General features: G+C 41.6%; 1 protein-coding gene across 2 annotated transcripts in view; it reads right to left on the bottom strand.

Moving 5' to 3' along the window:
* LOC140128354 (NACHT, LRR and PYD domains-containing protein 1b allele 2-like) overlaps positions 1-23,215 on the bottom strand; it is a 42,013-nt gene extending 18,798 nt beyond the window's left edge. For both annotated transcript variants that reach the window (XM_072149989.1, XM_072149990.1), the window contains exons 1-7: positions 23,118-23,215; positions 20,649-20,701; positions 18,610-18,663; positions 16,237-17,884; positions 13,753-13,923; positions 12,577-12,747; positions 9,281-9,451 (exon numbers count right to left, since the gene is read on the bottom strand). In XM_072149989.1, coding sequence (XP_072006090.1) covers positions 9,281-9,451; positions 12,577-12,747; positions 13,753-13,923; positions 16,237-17,884; positions 18,610-18,663; positions 20,649-20,664 — 2,231 coding nt within the window. In that variant the 5' untranslated portion in view covers positions 20,665-20,701; positions 23,118-23,215. The remainder of the gene's footprint in view (positions 1-9,280; positions 9,452-12,576; positions 12,748-13,752; positions 13,924-16,236; positions 17,885-18,609; positions 18,664-20,648; positions 20,702-23,117) is intronic.
* Between the last annotated feature and the right edge of the window lie 1,166 nt (positions 23,216-24,381).

The raw sequence follows: 24,381 nt of genomic DNA on the forward strand, positions 1-24,381 counted from the left end.
ATGGACCGGGTAAGTAAATCTGCCCCTATATGTACCCTAAACACGTAGACTATACACAGACACATACTATAGACACACATATTATACATATACTGAGTTTTCTCTATACACGGATGTCATCACATTGGAATTGGAATTGGACTTTAGTTTTAGAGCCACAGAACCTGCAGTTTGCAGTAATTGAAAGGAATTTTTCCATTCTGGCGTTTTTCCCGTCCAATCATCTCAGTGCAACGTGCGCAAAATATATGAGGAGTAGATATGAGCGAGTAGGTCTAAATTCAGGTTTAATGGGTTTGACTGAATTTCATGACAAAATTTGGTTCTGTGCCTAGACTTTGGATCATATTTGACACAAACATAAAGTCATTAGGGACCTACATTCTAACACCAAAAAATTCTGTAAAATGGGATTGAAAGGGCTAGGGGGCTGAAATGGTGCGCTGCCCAAAATTTGCTAGGAAAAGTCAAGTACTTTTCATTTACATATCATTAAAAATTTAAATAAAAAATGATGTCATAGCAGAGAAAGGTGCTCTGCGTGTTCAGACCCAGTTATTTACATGGATGAAACAATAGAAAAACCAGACACCCTTCCTCTCATCCTGTTTGAATCAATTCTAGGTGTTTAGACCCAGTTATTCTCTCTGAATTGAAAAAAAATGTAATTTGAAATTCTGGGATTGTGTAAGTGAAAAATTCAAAATCAAGTCCCAGAAATGCTGAACTTATTCTGACACTGGCAAAACCAAGTTGCATGGGATCCAAGGCTTCTTCAGTCTTATCATGGCTTGATAAATGCTTGGATGTTTGCTGTAGAGAGGTGAATCATCTTGTGGTTGATGACTCCACCGCCAGCTAAACACATACTGTGACAGCAGGGCAGAACCGCATCTGCAGGGCATATAGTGCAGGCTCCGGCCACATGTCCAATTTTCCCACCCAGAAATTGAATGGGGAGGAGTTATCTGAGTCACATTCTTCCTCATGGTACTATGTGCCCTATCTGATGGTGGTGGAGGTTCAGCTGAAGTCAACATAGTATTTCACATTGTGGCCATGGTGGTCTTCCCATTGCGCCAGCGACTTACTCCTCCTGGCCTGGCACCTGTTCCGCTTCTTCTTCCTTATCTGTCTTAAGAGCTTTTTTCAAGCAGGTAAAAGATGGGGATGGTCAAACTGATGATGGCCTGGTGCTGATTGGTGCTGATCATATTGGTGGAATATTGGAAGCAGCGCAGCACCTTTACAAAACTTTACTTTCTATTCATGATTTAGGGGAAGGAAAGCTGAATAGATGATTCAGACAGGCTTGGTGATGATTGTGCTGCTGGTGGTGGCCACGTCACACCCTCCATTTGCAAGGAGACAGGTGTCCTTGTGACTTGGAAGCTTATGGAACAGGCCAGGTGTCACGATACTGGTGATATATTGCTGGAATCCAATAGCAGGGACTAGACAGGACACTGAAAGCACCAAGGGTGGACACAGGAGGTGCAGCGAGCAGACTGGGAAACAGTAGTACTACAACAGGCAGGTAATCAGAACTTGCAAAAGCCAGGAGAACAATCTGGGAGGAGTAGTTCAGCAAGCAGAAGGGAGGAACAATCCGGAGAAGGAGTTCCAAGCAAGAGGACTGTCCAAGCAGGAGCTATACACAATACTCAAGCAATGTCTACTGAGCAGGACAGGAAATATATACAAAACAGGAAGTAAGATGGCACCCGGTTGAGACAACATCCACCATCTTAACTGAGGGCAAACTTGAGGGCAAGGCAAACTAAATGGGGAAAGGCAGACCATGCCTGACATTACTCCCACCTCAACAGCGGCCTCTGGACGGCACTTGATTCGGCCTATTAGGATGTCTTTGATGAAACTGTTTGATCAGTCTAGGAGCATTAACATTATTCACAGGTTCCCAGGAATTCTCTTCAGGTCCATAACCTTGCCACTTAATAAGATACTGTAGGCGGTTCCTAAAAATTCTTGAGTCCAAGATTTTCTCCACCACAAACTGTTCTTCTCCGTCTATCTCCACAGTATTCGGAGGAGGAAGTTCACGTTCCGGAAAAGGATTGGGTATGACAGGCTTTAAAAGAGATACATGGAAAACAGGATGAATCTTCATAAATTGCGGGAGTTTGAGTCGAACAGCTACTGGACTAATTATCCCCATAATCTTGTAAGGTCCGACAAATTTCTGTCCCAGTTTTGATGAAGGAACCTTAAGTTTCAGATTTCTGGTGGACAGCCATACCTTATCCCCAATTTTAAAAACTGGTGCTGGTCTACGGTGCTTATCTGCAGTCTTCTTGTAATTGTCTTGGGCGGTCTCTAGTGTTCTTTTCAATAATTCCAAATTTTGCTGTAGCATAGAAATCCTTTCCTCTACCGCAGGAATAGATGCCATGGTGGGAAATTTTGGAAGGATATTTGGATGATAGCCTACATTTGCAAAAAAGGGAGTTTGTTTGGTGGAAGCGTTTTGAGTGTTGTTATAGGAAAACTCAGCAATTGGGAGCAGATCTATCCAGTCATCTTGCAAATGGCAAATATAACACCGGAGATACTGTTCAAGAGTCTGATTTGTGCGTTCCGTCTGCCCGTTAGACTGAGGATGAAATGCGGTTGATAAATTGATTCTGATATCAAGTGCCTTGCAAAAACTTCGCCAAAATTTTGATGTAAATTGCACTCCACGATCCGAGACAACTTCATCAGGGACTCCATGAAGACGGAACACATTATGGACTACTAAATCAGCGGTGTGTTTCGCAGAAGGTAGACCCGTACATGGAATGAAATGTGCAGCTTTGGTGAGCCGGTCCACTACTACCAGGATAGTATCTTTACCTTTAGAAGGGGGTAGATCTACAATGAAGTCCATAGATATAGAACCCCAGGGACGAGAGGGGACTGCCAAAGGCTGTAATAAGCCTGTGGGTGAGGAACGTGGTGTCTTGCATCTGGCGCAAATATCACAGGACTTGACATATTTTCTTACATCCCCTTTAAAACTGGGCCACCAGAAGAAACGGGCTAAGAATTCTTGGGTCTTCTGTACTCCTCTGTGACCAGCTAATTTTGAATCGTGGACTAATTGTAGAATCTTTAATCTTACTGTTTCGGGTACATACAGCTGTTGCCCATGAGTCCACATCTTGTTTTTAAGCATTAAATGTAAGTCATCTGGTGGTCGAGATAACAAAGTGTCGGTGTCATAGGCTACTCGTATTTCTTCAAGCAAGTCTTTATTATGAATTACTCCAACAAAATTAGATTCAGGAAGGATGGTCTTTGGTGGAACTGTAGAAGAGTCATTGGAGAATATTCTGGACAAAGCATCAGCTTTACCATTACGGGAACCAGGCCTATATGAGATCACAAAATTAAATTGATTGAGAAATAGACTCCAACGAGCTTGACGAGGGGACAAACACTTGGCAGATCTCATGAATTCCAAGTTACGGTGGTCAGTTAGAACTATTATTTGCTGTGAGGCTCCCTGAAGAAGATGTCTCCATTCCTTAAAGGCTGCAATGATGGCTAGCAATTCTTTGTTCCCCACATCATAATTCTTTTCAGCAGGTGATAAGCGTTGGGAAAAATAAGCACAGGGGTGCAATAAGCTTTTCTCTCCTCTTCTCTGTGACAGAATAGCTCCTATGGCGCAGTCTGAAGCATCTACTTCTATGATGAAAGCAAGTTCTGGATCGGGATGAACTAATATAGGAGCTGTCGTAAATTTGGATTTTAGCCGAGAAAAGGATTCCTGTGCTTCAAAAGACCATGTAAAAACGTTCTTTTTCTTAGTCAGCTGTGTGATAGGGGCGATTACTTCTGAGAAATTTTTAATAAAACGTCTATAAAAATTGGCAAAACCTATAAAACGTTGTACGTCCTTCAAGTTCTTAGGAGTAGGCCAGTCAATAATTGCTTTGATCTTGCTGGGGTCCATCTGTAATCCGTGAGGCGAAATTATGTAGCCGAGGAATTGGATCTCAGTCTGATGGAATTCACATTTTTCAATCTTAATGTAGAGATGATTTTTTCTTAATCTTTCTAAAATGAGCATCACATGACGTTGATGTTCTTCCACCGAGTTGGAAAAGATCAAGATATCGTCTAGGTAGATAACTACAAACTGGTCCAGAAGATCTCTGAAAATATCATTGACAAGATGTTGGAAGGTGGCTGGGGCATTACATAAGCCAAAGGGCATAACGAGATATTCAAAGTGTCCATAACGTGATCTGAAAGCTGTCTTCCATTCATCCCCGGGTCTTATGCGGACTAAATTATAGGCACCACGTAGGTCTAATTTGGTGAAGATTTTAGCATGTCGTACTCTCTCTAGAAGCTCGGGGATCAGTGGTAACGGATAACGGTTTTTAATAGTAATTTTATTTAGCTCACGGTAGTCGATGCACGGTCTTAGTGAGCCATCTTTTTTCTTTACAAAGAATATGGGAGCCCCTGCTGGCGAGGAAGATGGACGGATGAACCCTTTAGCTCGATTCTCTTCTATATAGTCCTTAAGGGCCTGTAGTTCTGGGCCTGCCAAAGGGTAGATGTTTCCAAAAGGTATAGATGCACCAGGAAGCAACTCTATGGGGCAATCATATGGTCGATGTGGAGGGAGTTTATCTGCATTTTGTTTGTCACAGACATCTGCAAATTCCTTGTATACAGGAGGTAATTCTTTTGTCTTGACATCCTGTACTGACTTCTCACGACTTTGTTCAGACTGGTGTGCCAGAGGAGAATCACCTGTTGGGAAACATACTTCCTTAGTTTCCCAGTTGATAACAGGATTCTGTGCCTGTAACCAGGGCAAACCTAGGATAACCGGAAAATGTGGAGATGAAATCAATAGGAATGGTAGAACTTCACGGTGATGGGGTGTTATAATGACTTCAAGTGGCTCTGTTTCTTGATCCACTGGCCCTGAACTCAGTGGAGAACCATCCACAGTCTCCATTACCATGGGTGAAAGTTTTTTACAACACTTTACCCCATGCTTCAAAGCAAAAGAGAGGTCCATGAAGTTGCCACTAGCTCCGGAATCCACCATAGCAGAGGTGGGTATCCACTGAGAATTAATCAGAAGCTTGATTCGCAGAAAACAATGGGAGTCTTTATTCTCTTTCTTAATATGAGGAGCCACTGAAGAAATGGAATGGATTACTGTATTCTCAGGTAATTCAGCTTCAGAAGCAGTTGATTCCACCTCAGAAAAGTCAGGATCCGCAAGGGCTGCTACAAACTTCCGTGGGCGGCTAGGGCAGTTGATAAGGAAGTGGTCAGACTTCCCACAGTAAAGGCACAAGTTCTCCCGCAGCCTACGCTCCCTTCGGTCACTGCTTTCCCTTCGAGATACGGAATCTACTTGCATAGGCTCACTCACTGGTTCCCGGGAAATTTTCCTTTGGGGTTCCCTGGAGATAGAGACAGGGAGAGAGGAAGGTTGATTAATATCATGATTCCAGGTAGCCCATCTCTCTTGTCTTCGTTCAGACAGTCGGGTGTCAATTCGAATGCAATGGTTAATAAAGGCATCCAATTCTACGGGGGCCTCTGCACGAGCAAGTTCATCTTTTAAGGAGCTAGATAGCCCTTTTCTGAAAAAAGATAATTTTGCTGCATCATTCCAATCAGTGTCGATAGCCCACCTCTTGAAATCCATTGCATATTCAGTGACTGGGCGTCTGCCCTGGCGTAAGGCTAGTAATGATGCTTCAGCTGTGGCAGCACGATTGGGGTCATCAAACATCTGACTCATGGCATCGATGAAGTACTCTAAGTTGTTCAGCCGGGCATCTTCAGTCTCAATTAATGGATTTGCCCAAGCGATGGCTTTATGTGTCAACAACATAATTATACACAAGACTTTAGATTTGTCCGTAGGAAACAGAGTAGGATTTGCAGCGAAGTATAAGCGACACTGGTTGAGGAATCCCCGGAATTTGTCGCGGTCTCCACCAAATCTGAATGGTGGCAATTTAGGCACTGTTGTAGCTGCTGGGATCTGTGGTGTAGTCTGATTCTCCAAATGGGCTATCCGATCAGACAGCGTCTGCACAGTATTGCGTAGATCTTGAATTGCTTGTCCATAAACCTGGGTGTTGTGATTGGACTGTCCTTTAAAGGCATCATATGCATTTTTGAAAGTCTGCATCTCAGTATGCATATTAGTCACAGTAGTTTGGAGTTGTTTAATATGAACCTCCAAGTTTCCAGTCCCGGCGGACTCCATCTTTAGGGCTTGAGTATCCTGTCACGATACTGGTGATATATTGCTGGAATCCAATAGCAGGGACTAGACAGGACACTGAAAGCACCAAGGGTGGACACAGGAGGTGCAGCGAGCAGACTGGGAAACAGTAGTACTACAACAGGCAGGTAATCAGAACTTGCAAAAGCCAGGAGAACAATCTGGGAGGAGTAGTTCAGCAAGCAGAAGGGAGGAACAATCCGGAGAAGGAGTTCCAAGCAAGAGGACTGTCCAAGCAGGAGCTATACACAATACTCAAGCAATGTCTACTGAGCAGGACAGGAAATATATACAAAACAGGAAGTAAGATGGCACCCGGTTGAGACAACATCCACCATCTTAACTGAGGGCAAACTTGAGGGCAAGGCAAACTAAATGGGGAAAGGCAGACCATGCCTGACACCAGGCCAACTGGAGCAGCCGGGGGAGCATTAGGTGTTTACAGGCTTTTTGGTGTCTCAGGCACTGCAGCTCATGTTTTCTTTGTAGGTGCCTGGTCATACATGAGGTGCTTAGATTGTCAACACTTTGGCCACAATTTATAGATTGGTGGCACAGTCTAAAAATTACACACGTTCTCCATTCTGTGAGAAAAAAAACCTACTCTGCAGACATCATGTGGGATGGTCTACAGTCCACACTTTCATCCTCTAATAAAAGTTCTGGGTGATTTTGGAACTCTATCTCTGATTCTATGGCAGGTAGATGGGTCTGAATACCAGCCTGGAGACTCATCATACAGCTTGACTGACTGTTTCATAGCTTGTGGCTGAGACAGCTTTGCCACGCTGATGGTGAGTGGGGTGGAGGGCTTTGAACTTCCAACTGCGGATGAGCACAGTAAAGATAATCCTATGGAAGTTGTGGCACTGTCTGCCATGTAAATGACCAATGCCTTTAAGGAGTTGTCGACTTTCAGCAAATATTTGATATGCTTTGTGCAAGGAAAAGTTATCAAATTTTCCAATGTACTTTCTGTATCAATTCATAATGGTTTTCAAGATCTCTGCTTGCTGTCCTGCTATAAAAGCAATTTTTACTTCCGGTGGTTAGAAATCTGTCCATGTGATGTGATGGATATGCAGGTGCATGAGACGTTATTATCATACAGCTCCTGTTACTCTCTGATAATAACAGTACGTGCACCTGCATGTCCATCACATCTCATGGACAAATTTCTATCCACCGGAAGTAAACAAAGAAGCTTTCTATGGCAGAACAGCAAGCAGAGATCTAGAAAACCGTGATGAATTGATACAGAAAGTATATTGGCTAATTGGATAACTTTTGCTTACACAAACCATATCAAATATTTGATAAAGTGGATGACCCCTTTAACTTTGTGTGACCTTTATTGGGCCACACGCTGCACACCCTGGCACCTACTTGCACTAAAAGAGGTTTCAGCAGGTAGAGACGAAACATGTCTTCTCCCTGCAGCATTAACTCCATCACAACCACTTGAAAAAGCACCACGGCCATCTCCCTGTCCCTTCATTCTTCATTTTAAAAGACATGCAGTACCAAACTATACTGTGACAGGACCATTATGCTTAAGGTATTAGAGGATGCTATTCATTGACAACATCACTTTTATCCATACATAACTGTGAATTATTCACTGACAGCATAAACTTTAAAATCAAAGTATGATGCATGATGACATAAACATTTTGTGGAGCTGAATAATAGACAGACAGGACCTCCAAGTTCTTGATGGATAATTCAGTTATTGCAAATAATCCTGTTTGATCTTTGCAAGTATTGCTGTATAGTTCTTTAAAATCTATAAGAATGTACCTGCAATATAGCAGACTGTGGATAGCCTAATTTAGTTCCTCAGAGAGTCCTAATAAGGGTAAGTGTTTCAGATTTTCATCTATCCCTAATAACCGCATCCTTCTTTATATATACACCTAAGTGCCCTGTGAAGGGTAAGTTCTGGTTTTTGAGAAGTCTTTACCTAAATGACTGGCCCCTTGAGGAACAGAAATCTCTTTTAGCTCTGTCTTCTTTGTACAATGGCATCTGGACATGAGACCCTGCTTCGATAATACAGAGTCACATGCCCAGCTCGGCCAATCTCAGGCATGAAGAGGACATGCACAACACAAACACAAACCCAGATCATGGACAGAATTGTTTGTTTGATCATTGGGTCTGTATGTGCTAGCCCGCCAAATTTGGTACTAATACGATTTTGGCGGTTGGGTTTACGTCGCAAAAAAATGGGGTCAAAGGTGGTTCAGAACTGACCTAAGTGAATTGGTTAATCACAGTAATGTCTCCTCCTGTACACATCTCTTATGCTCATAGTAGTGTCTCCTCATGTACACATCTCTTATACTCACAGTAATGTCTCCTCCTCATCTCTTATACTCACTGTAATGTCTCTTCCTGTACACATTTCTTATACTCACTGTAATGTCTTCTTTTGTACATATCTCTTATACTCACAGTAATGTTTCCTCCTGTACACATCTCTTATACTCACAGAAATGTATCATCCTGTACACATCTCTTATACTCACAGTAATGTTTCCTCCTGTACACATCTCTTATACTCACAGAAATGTCTCATCCTGTACATATATCATACTCATAGCAATATCTCCCTGTACGTCCCTCATATTCACTGTTATGTCTCCTCATATACACATCTCTTATACTCACAGTCATGTCTCCTCCTGTACACATCTCTTGTACTAAATGTAATGTCTCCTCCTGTACATATCTTTTGTGCTCACAATAGTGTCTCCTCCTATACACATCTCTTATGCTCACAGTAATGTCTCCTCCACTCATTTCTTCTACTTACAGTACTGTCGCCATCTGTACATGTTTCTTCTTCTCACAGTAATGTCTCTTTCTGTACACATCTCTTTTACTCACAGTATTGTCTCCTCCTGTACATATCTTATATACTCACAGTAATGTCTCCTCCTGTAAACATCTCTTATACTCAAGGTAATGTCTCCTCTTGTATGCATCTCTTATACTCACTGTAATTCCTCTATTTTGCTGTCTGCACTGGACTGAGCTTCCATCGAGTCACTGAGGTTAGGACCACATAGACATTTATAAGACAGTTCTAGAATCTTCTGTGATCGGTTATTTTTCATTACAGATGCAAGCTCGATGTAGGATGTGTCTTGCAGTTTATTTTTAGCAACACTGTAAGAAGATAAGAAGTGGGTAACATGTTGATGCCACTCGGTTTAATATAGATGTGAACAATTTTTTTCTTTGTTAAAAGACTATTATTTCTCAAGAAACAAATTAAAAAAAGTAAAAAAATGTTTTCTCATAACAATTCACCTGCCATAAAGACAGTAACAGGATTCTACCGTCTTCTGTATTTTAAACATTTGTATAGTAAAAGGCATTTGTAGCAAACTCTATTTGGGCGGGCTTTGGGATTTCTGAAAAAGATGTGAGTTTTAGAGGTGGCACTCACATCTGTCATGTGATATTGATCATGTGTCTATCCGATATCATGTGATAATAAATACAGAAGAAGGGAATAACCGTTTAAGGAAAGACATCTAATAACAGTGTATTATTAAATCAAATGTCAAAAGTAACACTTATGTGCATGTAGCTGCTTGTCTCAATATGTATATATGGTATATTGTCTCTCCTCACAAAATACACGGAATTTGGGGTTGTTTCTGTTTGTGCTGTGGAAATAGAGGGCCATAACTATAACCAGAACTTTTTATACTTTCCAATTTACAGAGCTGTGTGGGGGCTTGTTATCTGCAAGACAATTTGCATTTTTTTACCATTTTGTGAAAGGTACTCGGAATCTGAAAATAAAAGTAAAATTTTTGCAAAAGAGTCTATATATTGCCATATTCTGTTACCCATAACTTTTTATATATCTGAATACGGAGCAGTGACAAGATGATTTTTTCATTGATAGTCGGGGCACAATGGGAAGAGGGTAATATGATTAACCTCCACTGGTCATTATAAATGGGGGTATTATGAGTGGGTGCTACAGAATAGGAGGCACCAATTGGGGAGAAGAGGCTAAGAAAGAAAGTAGGGTACAGGACACAAGACATTATACAGTAGATGTCACATGATGGAGGCTTTGTTGGGTGAGCCACATAAAATTCACAATACACTGGATGGGGGTAAATGGAAGGTTTAGGCAAGGCCTCCAGTGAGCTTGGTCACCTCTTCAGGGAGTGGGTGAAAAGCTCTGGTCTGGAAACTTATTTCTAATCTGTATACAAACAGAGAGAAAAAAAAAACACAGGAGCCAGAGGCGCTCGATGTGTAGATGATCCTAAGGTGACTTTTTGTGCTGTGCAGGTGGCTATAATATAAATGCTATAATAGATAGAATCATCCACTGCCAGTGGGAGTTTGTTTCGGTATGAATACCGACAATAGCCAGGTAGTAGGTGATCGGCCAGTGAAGGCGTCTGTTGGATTTTCCCGTTTATCCTCAAAGGATTAGGCGTGGTATATTCTTCAAGGTGATCAACTTAAAACATATAAAAATGTTTAAAACAAATAAATAAATAAATGGATGAAATGGCAAAACGCGTTTCGAATCAGTTGCAACTGATGAAGAATCCGTTCTGGATTCGAAACACGTTTTGCCATTTAATTAATTTATTTTTTTATACATTTTATATGTTTTAAGTCATTCAGCTTAAATTTTTCTGTATAAATAAAATCACTTGAAGAGTATACTGTGCCTAATCCCTTAAGGATAAACGGGAGATTCCAATTGACGCCCTCATTGGCCAATCACCTACTACCTACCTATTTCTAATCTGTTTAAGACAAACTGTGATTTTCAAGAAAATGAGCTACGTGTCAAAACCAAAAATGTAGCCAGCACCACTCTGTGGAACCATGCCGTGTATGAAGTGCTGTCATGTCTTGCAGTTGTCAGAGCATAGTGGCCACCAAGAACAATAAGGGATTCCTTGCAGCATCCAGCCTGCCCCCAGGGGAACTACAATACTACTTCTTACATGTCATCATCCATGTAGGCTTCTCTAGCTTGGATGCCTCCTTCTCCACTTGGTCAAAAATCTCCGGCATCAATAATGGAATGGCCATGGCCAAGAAGCAAGTTTATGCACCAGCCATTCCACAGTTTGCAAAATTAATCCGTACCTGGCCAAATTGCTGATTGAGTAGTCTCAGCCTTACAATTCAGTTGATTCTGTTGACTTAAGCTGATGGCTTGTGCTCAGCAATGCTTCAAGATCCCTGGCTGGCATTACTTCTCCCAAAATCGACCCAAGCTGTCTCTCCGCCAGCTCCATGTCAATAAGCTTGTGAAAGACAATGGTCAACCATGCTGTACTTAGACCAAATGACACATTCACCCTGTATGTCACATGTGATGGACCTTGTTAAAAGAATTTACTGGCCGATGCAAAGCCCTGGCAAAGTCAAGTACATTGTGCAATCATTTCCGCTATTCCTAACTGGCACCTAACACTCTCCTGGACCTGCAGCATCAGAAAGCTCTACCATTTCACCAAGTGATTCATGGCAACTGAAATTTGACATTGCACATGCGGGAGAAGCTCTATTAGCAGATGTGTTTATTTAGCCTTGGTAACAGTGTCCACTCTTACTACTCTTAGTTCCTGCCTTTCCGGCTACCATGTTATTACCTGCTGACAAAATCTTCCTTACAATGACTGCACCTGCTCCTGCTGTCATGCCACAAACACAATTATGAAACTACCGGCACCTGTCTGACAATATGTAACAGCTGTTACTGCCACCATCACCACCAGTGCAGGAATCAATACTTCCTGTTGATCCTTTACTTCTTCCACCATTCACACTTTGCTATCATCTATAAACAGCCAATCTATTACCATACCTGTTACTACTGCGTGACGTCACCAAGCTCTCAGCACCTATCGCGCATGCGCAGATACTAACTCTCGCACAGCCGGCCGGCAACAGATGCCGAGAGCTTGGTGACCACGCGGCTCTCGGCACCTAAAGGAGGACGGTTCCAATGAAGGAGGCGTGAATATTTAAACATCAGAAGCCATCGCCCTTCCGAAGATGACGTAGGAGTAGCACCGGAGGGCTATTTACATATGTAAGGTAATCGTTTTTTTAGCAAAACTATAGTTCGCAGAGATTAACTAAAGTATGTGCCGGCATCAGTATTAAATAGCCTACCGGGTAGTCTGCTGTGGTAGGTTTCCTTTAAGTCATCCATTTTTGAGAACTAAGTCTGTGTGCATTAAGGTCAAATCATGAAGCATTAATTTTTTCCAAATAACACTAAGTCTTATACTCACTATAATTCCTCTATCCTGCAGCCTGGACTGGACAAAGCTTCCATCAAGTCCCTGAGGTGAGGACCAAAGAGTTGGTTATAAGACAGGTTCAGTATCTTTAAGGAGGGGTTATTCCTTATTCCAGATGCCAAATAGATGCAGGATGTGTCAGGTATAATATTAACAGCCAAACTGTAGGAACACAATACCATACAATAATTCTATAATATACAGCAGCTCTAGCAAGGTGTCAAATCAACAGGTGTCTATATCATATACATAAAGATGGTAGAGAGCAGAAAATAGAATTAAATCAATGTATATATTTTCCACCCATGCCCCTTCCTTTACATAACTCTTATCACAATTATGTCTCCTCCTTTACACATCTCTTATACTCACAGTATTTTCGCCTCCGGTACACATTTCTTATTCCACAGTAATGTCTCTTTCTGTAGATATCTCTTATGTGAAAGTATTATCTCCTCCAGTAGATCTCTTATATATCTCCTCTTATACACATTATATACTATTATGATACAGTATTATCTCCTCCTGTACACATTTCATATATTCATAGTAACGTCTCCTCCTGTACACATTTCATATATTCTTAGTAATGTCTCCTCCTGTACACATCTCTTATATTCATAGTAATGTCTCCTCCTGTACACATCTCTTATATTCATAGTAATGTCTCCACCTGTACACATCTCTTATATTCATAGTAATGTCTCCTCCTGTACACATCTCTTATATCACAGTAATGTCTCCACCTGTATACATTTCTTATATTCATAGTAATGTCTCCTCCTGTACACATCCCTTATATAACAGTAATGTCTCCTCCTGTACACTTCTATTATATAACAGTAATGTCTCCTCCTATACACTTCTATTATATCACAGTAATGTCTCCTCCTGTAAACATATCTTCTACTCACAATAATGTCCCCTCCTGTATGTATCTGTATACTCACATTATTGTTTTCTATTGTACACATCTCTTATATCACAGCAAATTCTTCTCCTGTACACATTTCTTATATTCATTGTAATGTCTACTCCTGTACATATCTCTTATATCAAAGTATTATCTCCTCATGTACATCTGCTATATCACAGTAATTTCTCTACCTGTACACATCTCTTATATTCATAGCAATGTCTCCTCCTGTACACATCTCTTATACTCACTGTAGCTCCTCTATCTTGCAGGCTGGACTGGACAGAGATTCCATCAAGTCACTGAGATGAGGACCATAAAGACGATTACAAGTCAGGTCAAGTATCCTTAGGGAGGGGTTATTTCTTATTACAGATGCTAATTGGATGCATGACGTGCTTTCCATATAATTTTGAGCTAAACTGTAAGAACAAAAAGATGATGTGCTTAACATATCTGAATGTTTGACACATAATGGACAGTATCATACATGATCATTTAAAATACACTATAACTAATTAACTATCTATCCTTTATGCTAATTAACCTCAGATGATAATAGTGCATGGAGTAGCCTGTCGGAAAACTGGGGCAAAGACTACACCACACCCCTGCAGCCTTTGAAGTCTCACCTCCATGTGCGGTTCCGCAGACCTTTTTGGCTATTCAGCCATCCAAACACATGTGCAATAACCTCTTTTCGGCAGTGAATCAAGTTACTGCACATGTGTGGCAATGGAGGTGAGACTTCAGAGGTTACTGGGGTGTGGAGTATCCTGCCTGACTGCCGGGGACTACGGCAACACCACGCCCCTGTAGATCTATGATCTATGACAAACTATACTGTGACAGCATTTTGAGGATCAAGCTTTTACTGCACAGTTTTCATTGAGATGAGCACTTTTAATAACCACACTTAAATTCACACTATACAAAATGATTAGCAGTTCTATGATTCACATCCTAATGTACACTACACACTATGATAAGCGCTTCTATAATCTTTGTATATATACGCATGTTATTCACTATGATAAGCACTTCTGTTATCCACATATTAATGCACGTTATTTAATATGATCAGAACTACTATTATTCACAATAGTGCAAACTATTCACTGTGATGAACACTTCTATCATCCATGTATTAATGTGCGCTATTCTTTATAATGAACACTTCTATTATCCATGTATAAATGTGAGTTATGCACTGAGAAGAGCACTTTATTTATTCAAGTATTGTCGCACTGTTCAGTATGATGGGAGCTTTTACTATCCACATATTAATGCACACTAATCACTATAATGTGCACTTCTATTATCAAACTATTAATGCATGCTACTCAAAAGCGTAACTATAGGGGTCCTGCTATGGGGCCCACATCTGCTATGGGGCCCACAGTGTCAAAGTATTCAGATTTGAATATGCTTTATGTGGATATTTGTGATTTATATATGCTCTAAATGTTTTTGCATATGTGATGTGCATATGCTGTATGTCTGTGCATATATGATGCATGGGTTTATATATGCATTTATGTATATATGGTGTGTGTATAGTATATGTATACTTTTAAGGGGTAAATGAGGTCCCATTCAGATGTTTACTATGGAGCCCTGCCTCTCCTAGTTATGCCACTGATGCTGCTTACTATGATGAGCTCTTCTATGATCTAATGTGCAATATTTAATATGACGAGCACTTTTATTATCCATGTATTACTCTATTCACTGAGAAGATCAATTTTAATATCCACATATTAATGCAGGCTATTCACTGAAAGAAGCAATATTTCAATGATTGATAAGGATTTATGCCATTTCTGGAGCAGAATACTATACAGATCTTGCTGGATGATGCAGTAAATGAATGGGCTCTCACACCTTTGGCACACCGCCAAACTTCGAAGTAAGTCTCCTAGATGAGTTATGAATCTATGATACATTCTATCTATGTATTGGCTACATTTCCATCATCTGGGGATTGGCATGAATGCCCACCTTGGTCTCAGTCTGTTTTAGAACCCCAGGGAGGGAAATACTGAGAACTCTATTGGAAGCATAGGAGCTGAGCTGTTCAAACATGCTGGGGACCCATTTGAATTTGATGACTCCGCCTTTTTATGACCTTCCATTGAGGTTTTCTGATCTTCCCTAGGGGAGGGAAACTAGGATTCTCCCAGGGACAGGGAGTGTGCAAAAAAGGGGTTAAATACCAGATGACAAGTAGAGCTTTCTTCTCTTGTAGAGGAAGAATGGAACACACTCACACACTTATCTTACAGTGGTTGGAACAACAGAACTGGAAACTAGTTTATCATTGTCTCCATCAGAGTTCCAGTGGAGAGACTCGAGCAAAAAAACTCTGTCAGTTCCGACCTGGTCTACAGATTGGAACTGGCCAAGTTTTCGCCTATATCCACTAAGAGCCCAGGGCCTCTTAGTGAATATGGGCACAGGACCACCATTGGGAGGAATTACCATCCTGCCAATCTTAATGAGTTCCCCTCTACATCTAGTCTTCTCCAGACTTGTGATTCCATATAGACTTAAGATCACCAGCTTTTATTACTCTCACCACCATGTTTATCTCTCTACAACGGAGACCCTATTCATGATCTGAAATATATAAATATTTAACATTACAAAGTTTTAATTTACTACTTTGTCCTCTCCTCATAAAGATCACCAAAGGTATATGACCCCCATACACAATATAACATACAGCATTTTACCTCAGCTTCTGTAGGTTATGCATCACTGGTACAAGTGTTCCTATTTTTTCGGGGTCTAATGAACATAGGGATAGATTGAGTTCTTCTATATGTGTGCAGGATTCCATGATGAATGCTAACACTGTACAGTCTACAGACGACATGGAAACTCCAGAAAAGTCTATTTTTTTCACTGATTGTAGTGATTCGCGCACTAGAGTCTTATTCTGTGCTTCAACAAAATAGAAGAATGTCTTACGAAGATGTTGCCTCTCTTTTATACTTCCCATCAGTTGTTCTTTGTTAACTAAGTTCTTAAGCCAAGTCATAACATCTTTGGAGGCCTGATCTGCTTGTGTGTCCAGGTAACCAGTAAGTATTGACCTGGTGGAGGCATCTGATAGACCACATAGGAAGCAGAGGAACATCTCACCACGTCCGTCGTGAAAGGAAGTGGCTCTTTTCAGTGAATTTTGTAACTTCTCCGGAGAATAATCGACATAATGCACTAATGCAGAGAAGAATTCCTGAACGGCGAGATGTAGGAAAGAATATGTAACATCTTTATTTGATTCTATCAAAGAACTAGATAAGAGCTTTGACTTATTGTCCACATGGAAAGATTCCAAATCTCGATCATCAAAAATAATGGTGCGATTCATGACTCCATATTCTGCCATCCATCCCATGGACCGTAGGAGCTTCTGAGTGTCACTTTTATCCAGGATTTGATTGGACAGAATGCTGTTAACAAATATGGCAAAGAGCTGGGTCACTGTTTTGGGTAATGAAGAGACCTCCTGATCAATGCTTGTTTTTTGGTTGATTTTGGATAATACTGTACAGATGATCCAGCAGTAGGATGGGAAATAGCAGAACATGCTGAATGTGTTCTGCTTCACATAGTTAAAAACCTTATCTGCCAGTTTAGAGAAAATGTGTCTAAAGTAAATCTGCTGTTCGTATTTTGAAAAACCAATGATCTCCACCATGCGCTGGAAAACATCACAATCAATATATCTCAGTCTGATCGGGCGACTGGTGATTAGAACAGAACAACCATTCAGAAGAGACTTTCTCACCAAACTGACCACAATCTGACCACAAGGTCCGGTCTGTTTAGGATCAGGGCACAAGTCATGTGATGCAAAATCTATCGTGTGATTGCTTTCATCTAAACCGTCAAATATAAAGAGAATTTGTTCTGGTTCTTCTAAGATGTTCCCCAGCTTCTCCTCCAGATATGGGTAATGATGAAGGATCATGGACTCCAAACTAACCTTCTCCAGTCTGTTGAGCTCCCGAAATGTGAAGAAAAAGACAAAAGAGAATCTTTGATAGAGATCCCCCTTCACCCAGTCATAAACAAACTTTTGCATCATAAAAGTCTTCCCGATACCGGGAACTCCAACCACCAACACCATATGCGGTACAGGCCTGGATCTCCAGCTCCTATGGAAAAACTCATTAGGAAAGATGCTTTTATCTAATTTCTTTTCATGTTTAACCACGGTTTCCAAGAGTTCATTCTCAAAGCATCTACTGGAGTAATGAGCAGAGTAAGTGATTAAGTCCAAACAACGTGCTGAAATTTTTCCCTCTAGAGGGCTGTTCTCAATAAGCTTCTTAGTTTTCTCAAATAAATATTCCTTGTGACTGTTCTGGATGTCTATGGAAAATAAAAATGAAGATTAGACCAAGAGACAAAGCAGAATCTTTAGTAGAACAAATGACAACCAACCTTGATAAAGAGGGTTACACTAACATGTATTCTGTGATGGTGACTTGAGTGCGTTATTCTAAGGGCACAGCTAGTAGGGTGAAAATCTGGATGTTTTAATTAAGAGAGTATAAAAGAAAGTGAAAGAGATTAAGCCAAATCCAATAACCTCCTCCCCATTCACACCCGAGACTGAGGAGTCTCATGACACAGAGGAGGGAAATGGCTTATTGGGGTGTAGTCACTTTTGGTGGCAGCTGTTTAGACAATAATAAAACAATTTTACACTGCAAAACGAGCTAAACATTAACTACTTTACAATGTATCAAAGTGTCATATCTTCAGTGTTGTCCCAAGGAAAGCTATAATACAATATTTCCAAAATGTTGGATAGGGCATGTCCTGTTGATAGGGCCCTACTTGTATTTGTGGGAAAACCCCTTTAAGGATGTAGTAACTTTTTAGAAATACTATATATCATGAGCTTGTTGCTGGTTCTGTATTTATGGGATGATCGTTGTTTGGTATTTCCGTACAGTGAATATTGTACCTAAATGAGGATCAGGTCCTGGAGACATGCCGAGCTTGGTTCTCCATTATCTTCTCTATATGGTTTGGTTGTATTGATTGACCTTCATAGGTTCTGTAGACATATTAAAATAATGAGCACTTACCTCTCAGTTCTGGGGGAAGCTGATGCCCGTGTTTATCCAGGATTTTTAATTCATCTAATAAGAAGTGACAGATATATAGGATTATGTAGTGTATAGTACAAGTCTCATCAGTGCTGGTGCTGCAGATGTACAGTAATAGAAACATGATAAAAGCTCCTACTGCTATAGTGACCAGGACGGCATGAAGGAGACATTACAGCTCAGCATTCATTAGACCAGTGCTCATGGATATATTATAGGGGATCTGTAGCAACTGGGCAACTGAGCACAGCTCGATAAATGTGCCCCAATATGTTTACCCAGTAAGTCGCGTTCTAGCTATGGACTATAGAGAGATGGCAAAAAAAGCAGCTACAATGTGGCAGCCAAAGATCAGTGACTCCAAGATTCCATTAGCTGAAATTACACCAAATTTGATTCAAGTCCAAATTGATGATGCTCCAGTTGTCCTGGAACGCACTTGTTTGCGAGAAAAAGTCTTGTGTCTGTGTCTTATAGTCTGGAGTTCAGAAGGATCCATCAGTGCTTCAATCATCAATCACTTTTACTTTATTTCATTATTTATTTATTTTTTTTCCCCTTTCAACATTTCAAAGAATGTTTGCAGGGCCACATCACTTTTGGGGAATTTTTCCTATTTTGATATCACTGAAAATATAAAGCCTGACTACAGACAGCGGCGCCTTATTGGGAAATTAATTTTTTTTTTTTTAAAAAAGGCCCCAGGAGCCTGCAGTTCCAGCACTCTGGACAAGGACAGGGCGGGAGGGCTTGTTTCCTTCGGACCTAGAAAAGTTCTCCCTTTTAGAGAAGAGAAGAGTAGCGGTAGCGCTAGTAACCCGGCATGGAGAACATTGGCTGTATATGGGTGATAGTAGCAGTCGTAGTAGATACGGAGACAAAGCATGAATAGTGATGTCTGTAGGGCCGTGATGGCGAACCTTTTAGAGAAAGAGTGCCCAAACTATTACCAAAATCCACTTATTTACCGTGAAGTGCTAACATTGCATTTTAAGCAGTAATTTATTGCTCCCTGTTCTTCCTCATCTTTCAATCTTATCGGCCCCCGAGGCCATCAATACAGTTGAAAGTAGGAGGGCAATTTTAGACTCTCATTGTAGCTTCTCTCCATGGTCTCTCTGTAGAGGAAGAATTGAAGGTCCAGCAGGAGGACCTCCAAAGACAATGCAGTTCTGTCAGCACCTTCTCACTTTTCCTACAGTTCCAAACAGCCAATGAATTGTCGCTTTAAAACAGCACTGAGAGCAACATCTCTTAAGTTGCCTGGGACTGCAGAAAGATTCAGTGGATTTGGTCCTCTTTGGTGAACTCTGTCCTGAGGTCGACGGCTTGAGTGCCCAAAGAAAGGGCTCTGAGTGCCACCTCTGGCACCCGTGCCATAGGTTCGCCACCACTGCTGTAGGGGGATCCGCAGCTCAGAGTGGTCACTGCACTGGTGGTACTGCACTGGTGGTGGTGGCGGCAGCAGCTGTTGTGGTACATATTGGCAGAGGGCAGCAGTGCTGTGGTTATGGCTGTGGCATGGTAGCACCAGCTACAGCTATAATAAGATACATGATGGTCAGGAGGCAACATCATGGTTGGCCAGGTAGACCCCGAGAGCGACAAGAAGGAACACATCAGCAATGCCCCATCTATGCATCTGCCACAGGAGTGTGACCAGGAGCCTAAAGCCTCCTGCACATGGACCTAAATGGCCGCTTCCATGTAACTGCTAAATAGAGGACATCCTATTCCTGATATGCAGAGTAACCACCCAGATCTTCACCCTCTCATCTCCCTCCCTGGCCACAAACATGTGGAAGCTTTAAGCACAATGTTATGTGCATTTTGATGTTTTGGACACTGTCAGAAGACATCTTGGCTCATTTGGACCATTATCTAAAGTGATAAAACCCCCCTCTCCACTATGACACTAGAGGCTGGAGAGCAGAGAGGGGCAGGAGTGGCCACTGGTGAAATGTCCTACAAAATATACAACAGTCATATCATCGTAATAATAACTCATAGGTACTTACCATCACTGGGATCCATATCACTTATTTCTGAGCCGCCAAAGATACTAAATTCCCTGCAAGAAAACAACTATATTCAGAATAAAAAAAAAACAATATTATCTTAATCTCTGAACGAAATATTCTGGATATGTTGATGCATCTGTCTGCGGAATGACTTTAGGGTTTAGATTTCATGATCGAAAAATGGAAGTTCTACATTTTACAACCCGAACCATAGACCTGCAGGCAAAAGAGGGTCACTTCCATCATTTTAGAAGACACCAAATCCTGATGGAGAAACAGGGGCCAGTGATGACTGATGTTACATACTGTAGAAGGTTTAATATTCATATAATGATACCAATATTACGTAATCACATCATTTAGATTGTGAGAAGCAGGAACAAACAAGCAAACAAAATGTCCGTCTTATGTTCCATTTCCCCAGTAAAAAATTATAATATTCATCAATAAATATTATAAACCCTAAAGTAATGTGGTCTGGATACTGGTACCAGGCAAGTAGGTGAGCAGCAGAAGCTACAACAGTAAAAGGTAGGAGGGTAGACTATTAGCGACTATGTGGGTCGGCACTATGACTTTTGGCTGCTGTGAGGCACTTGACTTTTGGCTGCTGTGAGGCACTTGACTTTTGGCTGCTGTGAGGCACCATGACTTTTGGCTGCTGTGAGGCACTATGACTCTTGGCTGCTGTGAGTTACTATGACTTTTGGCTGCTGTGAGGCACTATGACTTTTGGCTACTGTGAGGAACTATGACTTTTGGCTGCTGTGAGGCACTATGACTTTTGGCTGCTGTGAGGCACTATGACTTTTGGCTGCTGTGAGGCACCATGACTTTTGGCTGCTGTAAGGCACTATGACTTTTGGCTGTTGTGAGGTACTATGACTTTTGGCTGCTGTGAGGCACTATGTAGGGTAATTGAGGGGCATTTTATCCATTGGCTACAATGTGTGGCAAAACTGACTATTTGCTACTGTGAATGTAAGCACTGAAACAATATTGGCTACTGTGAGTGATTTGTGACTATTGGCTACTGTGAAGCTACTGTGACTATTAGATACTGTGGAGGCACTGTGACTATTGGATACTTTGGAGGCACTGTGATTATATGATATTGTGGAGGCACTGTGACTATTGGATACTTTGGAGGCACTGTGACTATTGGATATTGTGGAAGCACTGTGACTATTGGATACTTTGGAGGCACTGTGACTATTGGATACTGTGAAGGCACTGTGACTATTGGATACTGTGGAGGCACTGTGACTATTGGATACTGTGGAGGCACTGTGACTCCACAGAGGCGCTCTTCTGGAAGAGCCACAGGTGCCCCTGCAACCCACCACTTTCCGGATGGCCAGAGCGCGCACACCGGCACTGCCCACTTTCTGGGTTCCTATAAAGACCGGGTTCTACCAGATAGGTCCCGGACATGTCCCCAGTATATAGGTAGCCACAACACATGCCTCCAAGTAGACAGGTAGCCACAGAACACGCCCCCAGTATATAGGTAGTCACAGCACATACTACCAGTAGATCCATTGCCACAGCACATACTTCAGGTTGATAGGTAGCCACAGCACATTCCCCCAGTAGATAGCTAGCCACAGCACATACTACCATTAGATAGGTAGCCCCAGCACATGCTCTCCAGTAGATAGGTAGTCACAGCAAAAAAAAAAAAAAAGAATATTCACTTACCAGCGCTCCCTGCAGCCAGCTCCTCATCGCTCCCGCACTCTTCTCTTTAAACCAGGTTTAGACGGCGCCTGGGTCGTACAAAGGACGTAGGCAGCGGTAACATCGCTGCCTGTGTCCAGTGATCTGTCTATGACACACAGCAGCCATCACTATTTATTAAAGATCTGTCTGAGAGCCAGATGCAGCCAACAGAAGAGCCACATCCTGAGCCATAGGTTCCCTACAGAACATCACTTTTAACAATTAAGCTGCTGCTGAACATTAAAATATAGCTCATATCTGCTGCAAAGCCTCATAATATGCACCTCAGCTGCTACATGCTGACATATACATGCAGATACACAAGAAATACACACACATATGAGCAGCCTTATGCACGCACATACAGACACATGCACGCATGATTCCATGCACAGACACATACATACAAATATGCATGCATTGTGCACACATATAAATACGCACACAGTTTTATGCACGCACAGACAGACACATGCAGACACCTATATACTAATATGCATGCACACATATAGATACACACACATACACACAGCCTTATGCACACACACTTGTCATACATGACAGACACATGCAGACATGTATATACTAATATGCATGCACACATATAAATATGGACACATACATGCAGCCATATGCACACACATACACATACAGAGACATAATGTGCATTCAGACACATGCGGGCACTTTATATTCATTATTCATACACACATACACACACATACATACCTGGTACATACTTACCAACAGTGAAGTCGGTGTCAGGCCTGCAGTCTTGCCAGGAGGGCCGTGCTGTTGTTGGTGCACGCTCCAGTACAGTCCGGGAGGCAGAGGGTTACTCCTCACAAAGATCAGCTTCCTCTTTCTGTTTAGACTTTGTGTCCCTCTCCTGCTGTGCTCCACCCCCTGCTGTGCTCCGCCCCCTGTTGTGGTCCACCCTCTTCCCAGTTACCAGACTTGTAGAGAGCATAGAAAGGAGAGTGCAATGATCTGCACATAGGGGCCCAGAGCTCCAGGACAGGTGGCAGGGGCCCCCTCCACTAGCGGGTGAAGCCCAGACAGTCTGTCCCTGTGGGCCTGGTAAAAAACCCTGGCACCTAACAGAACTGATGACATATACCTGCTCCCAATAAATCATATTTATATATTTGATATAATAATTCACATGCAGCGCCCACATTATTTATATTCAGCCCCAGCCAATGAAATCATGTATATACATTGTATAGTAATATATTACACATCTCTATATGTGTATATACTGAATATACCTTGTCTATGTCCTGACCCACCACAATAGTTAGAAGTTATGCTCTGAACTTATCATGGAACTGGATAAGAAGTTTGTGCCCCCCTCATTCTAGTGATCAAATGACACATCACACACACACACTATATATATATATATATATATATATATACAACATATGTGTTACCTGCTATGTGAGCGCAGTGTAGAGGAAGCACAAAGAGGAAACAGCAGAACCAGTCACGTTTACTGATTTAACCCCGTATGTGCTGAGTAGATGATTGTCTAGAGGCTCATTATTTCCTTCTCTTCCTCCTTCCCTCTGTTTCTTATCCTATTACCAGAGCTACCAGTACAAACACACAAAGCACTGAACGCCCCGGGGAGGGGGCAGGACGCAGCCGAACGCCGGGACTATGACTTTTGAGACGTATTACTGTATTGTAGCCGTATTGTTGACTGAAGGCAGTTCAGCATTTCTGGTAGTTACTAGTAATATAATAGTAATAATCTTTATTTTTATAGCGCTATCATATTCCATAGTTACTATATATATATAATCCTTTTCCAATTACAGCAAAAATTTTCGAAAATCCAGTTGTCCCTGGGACAAATTCTTTTTTTTCTGGAGTTTGGTTCCGACTTACATACAAATTCAACTTAGAAACAGACCTACAGAACCGATCTTGCATCCAGCTGGAAGTCCTGCACAAGTCCCAGGTGCAGACGTCCCACCAAGTGAAGAGACCGGCCATGCTG

This window comes from Engystomops pustulosus, chromosome 4 (assembly GCF_040894005.1).
Source record: "Engystomops pustulosus chromosome 4, aEngPut4.maternal, whole genome shotgun sequence".
Lineage (NCBI taxonomy): Eukaryota > Metazoa > Chordata > Amphibia > Anura > Leptodactylidae > Engystomops > Engystomops pustulosus.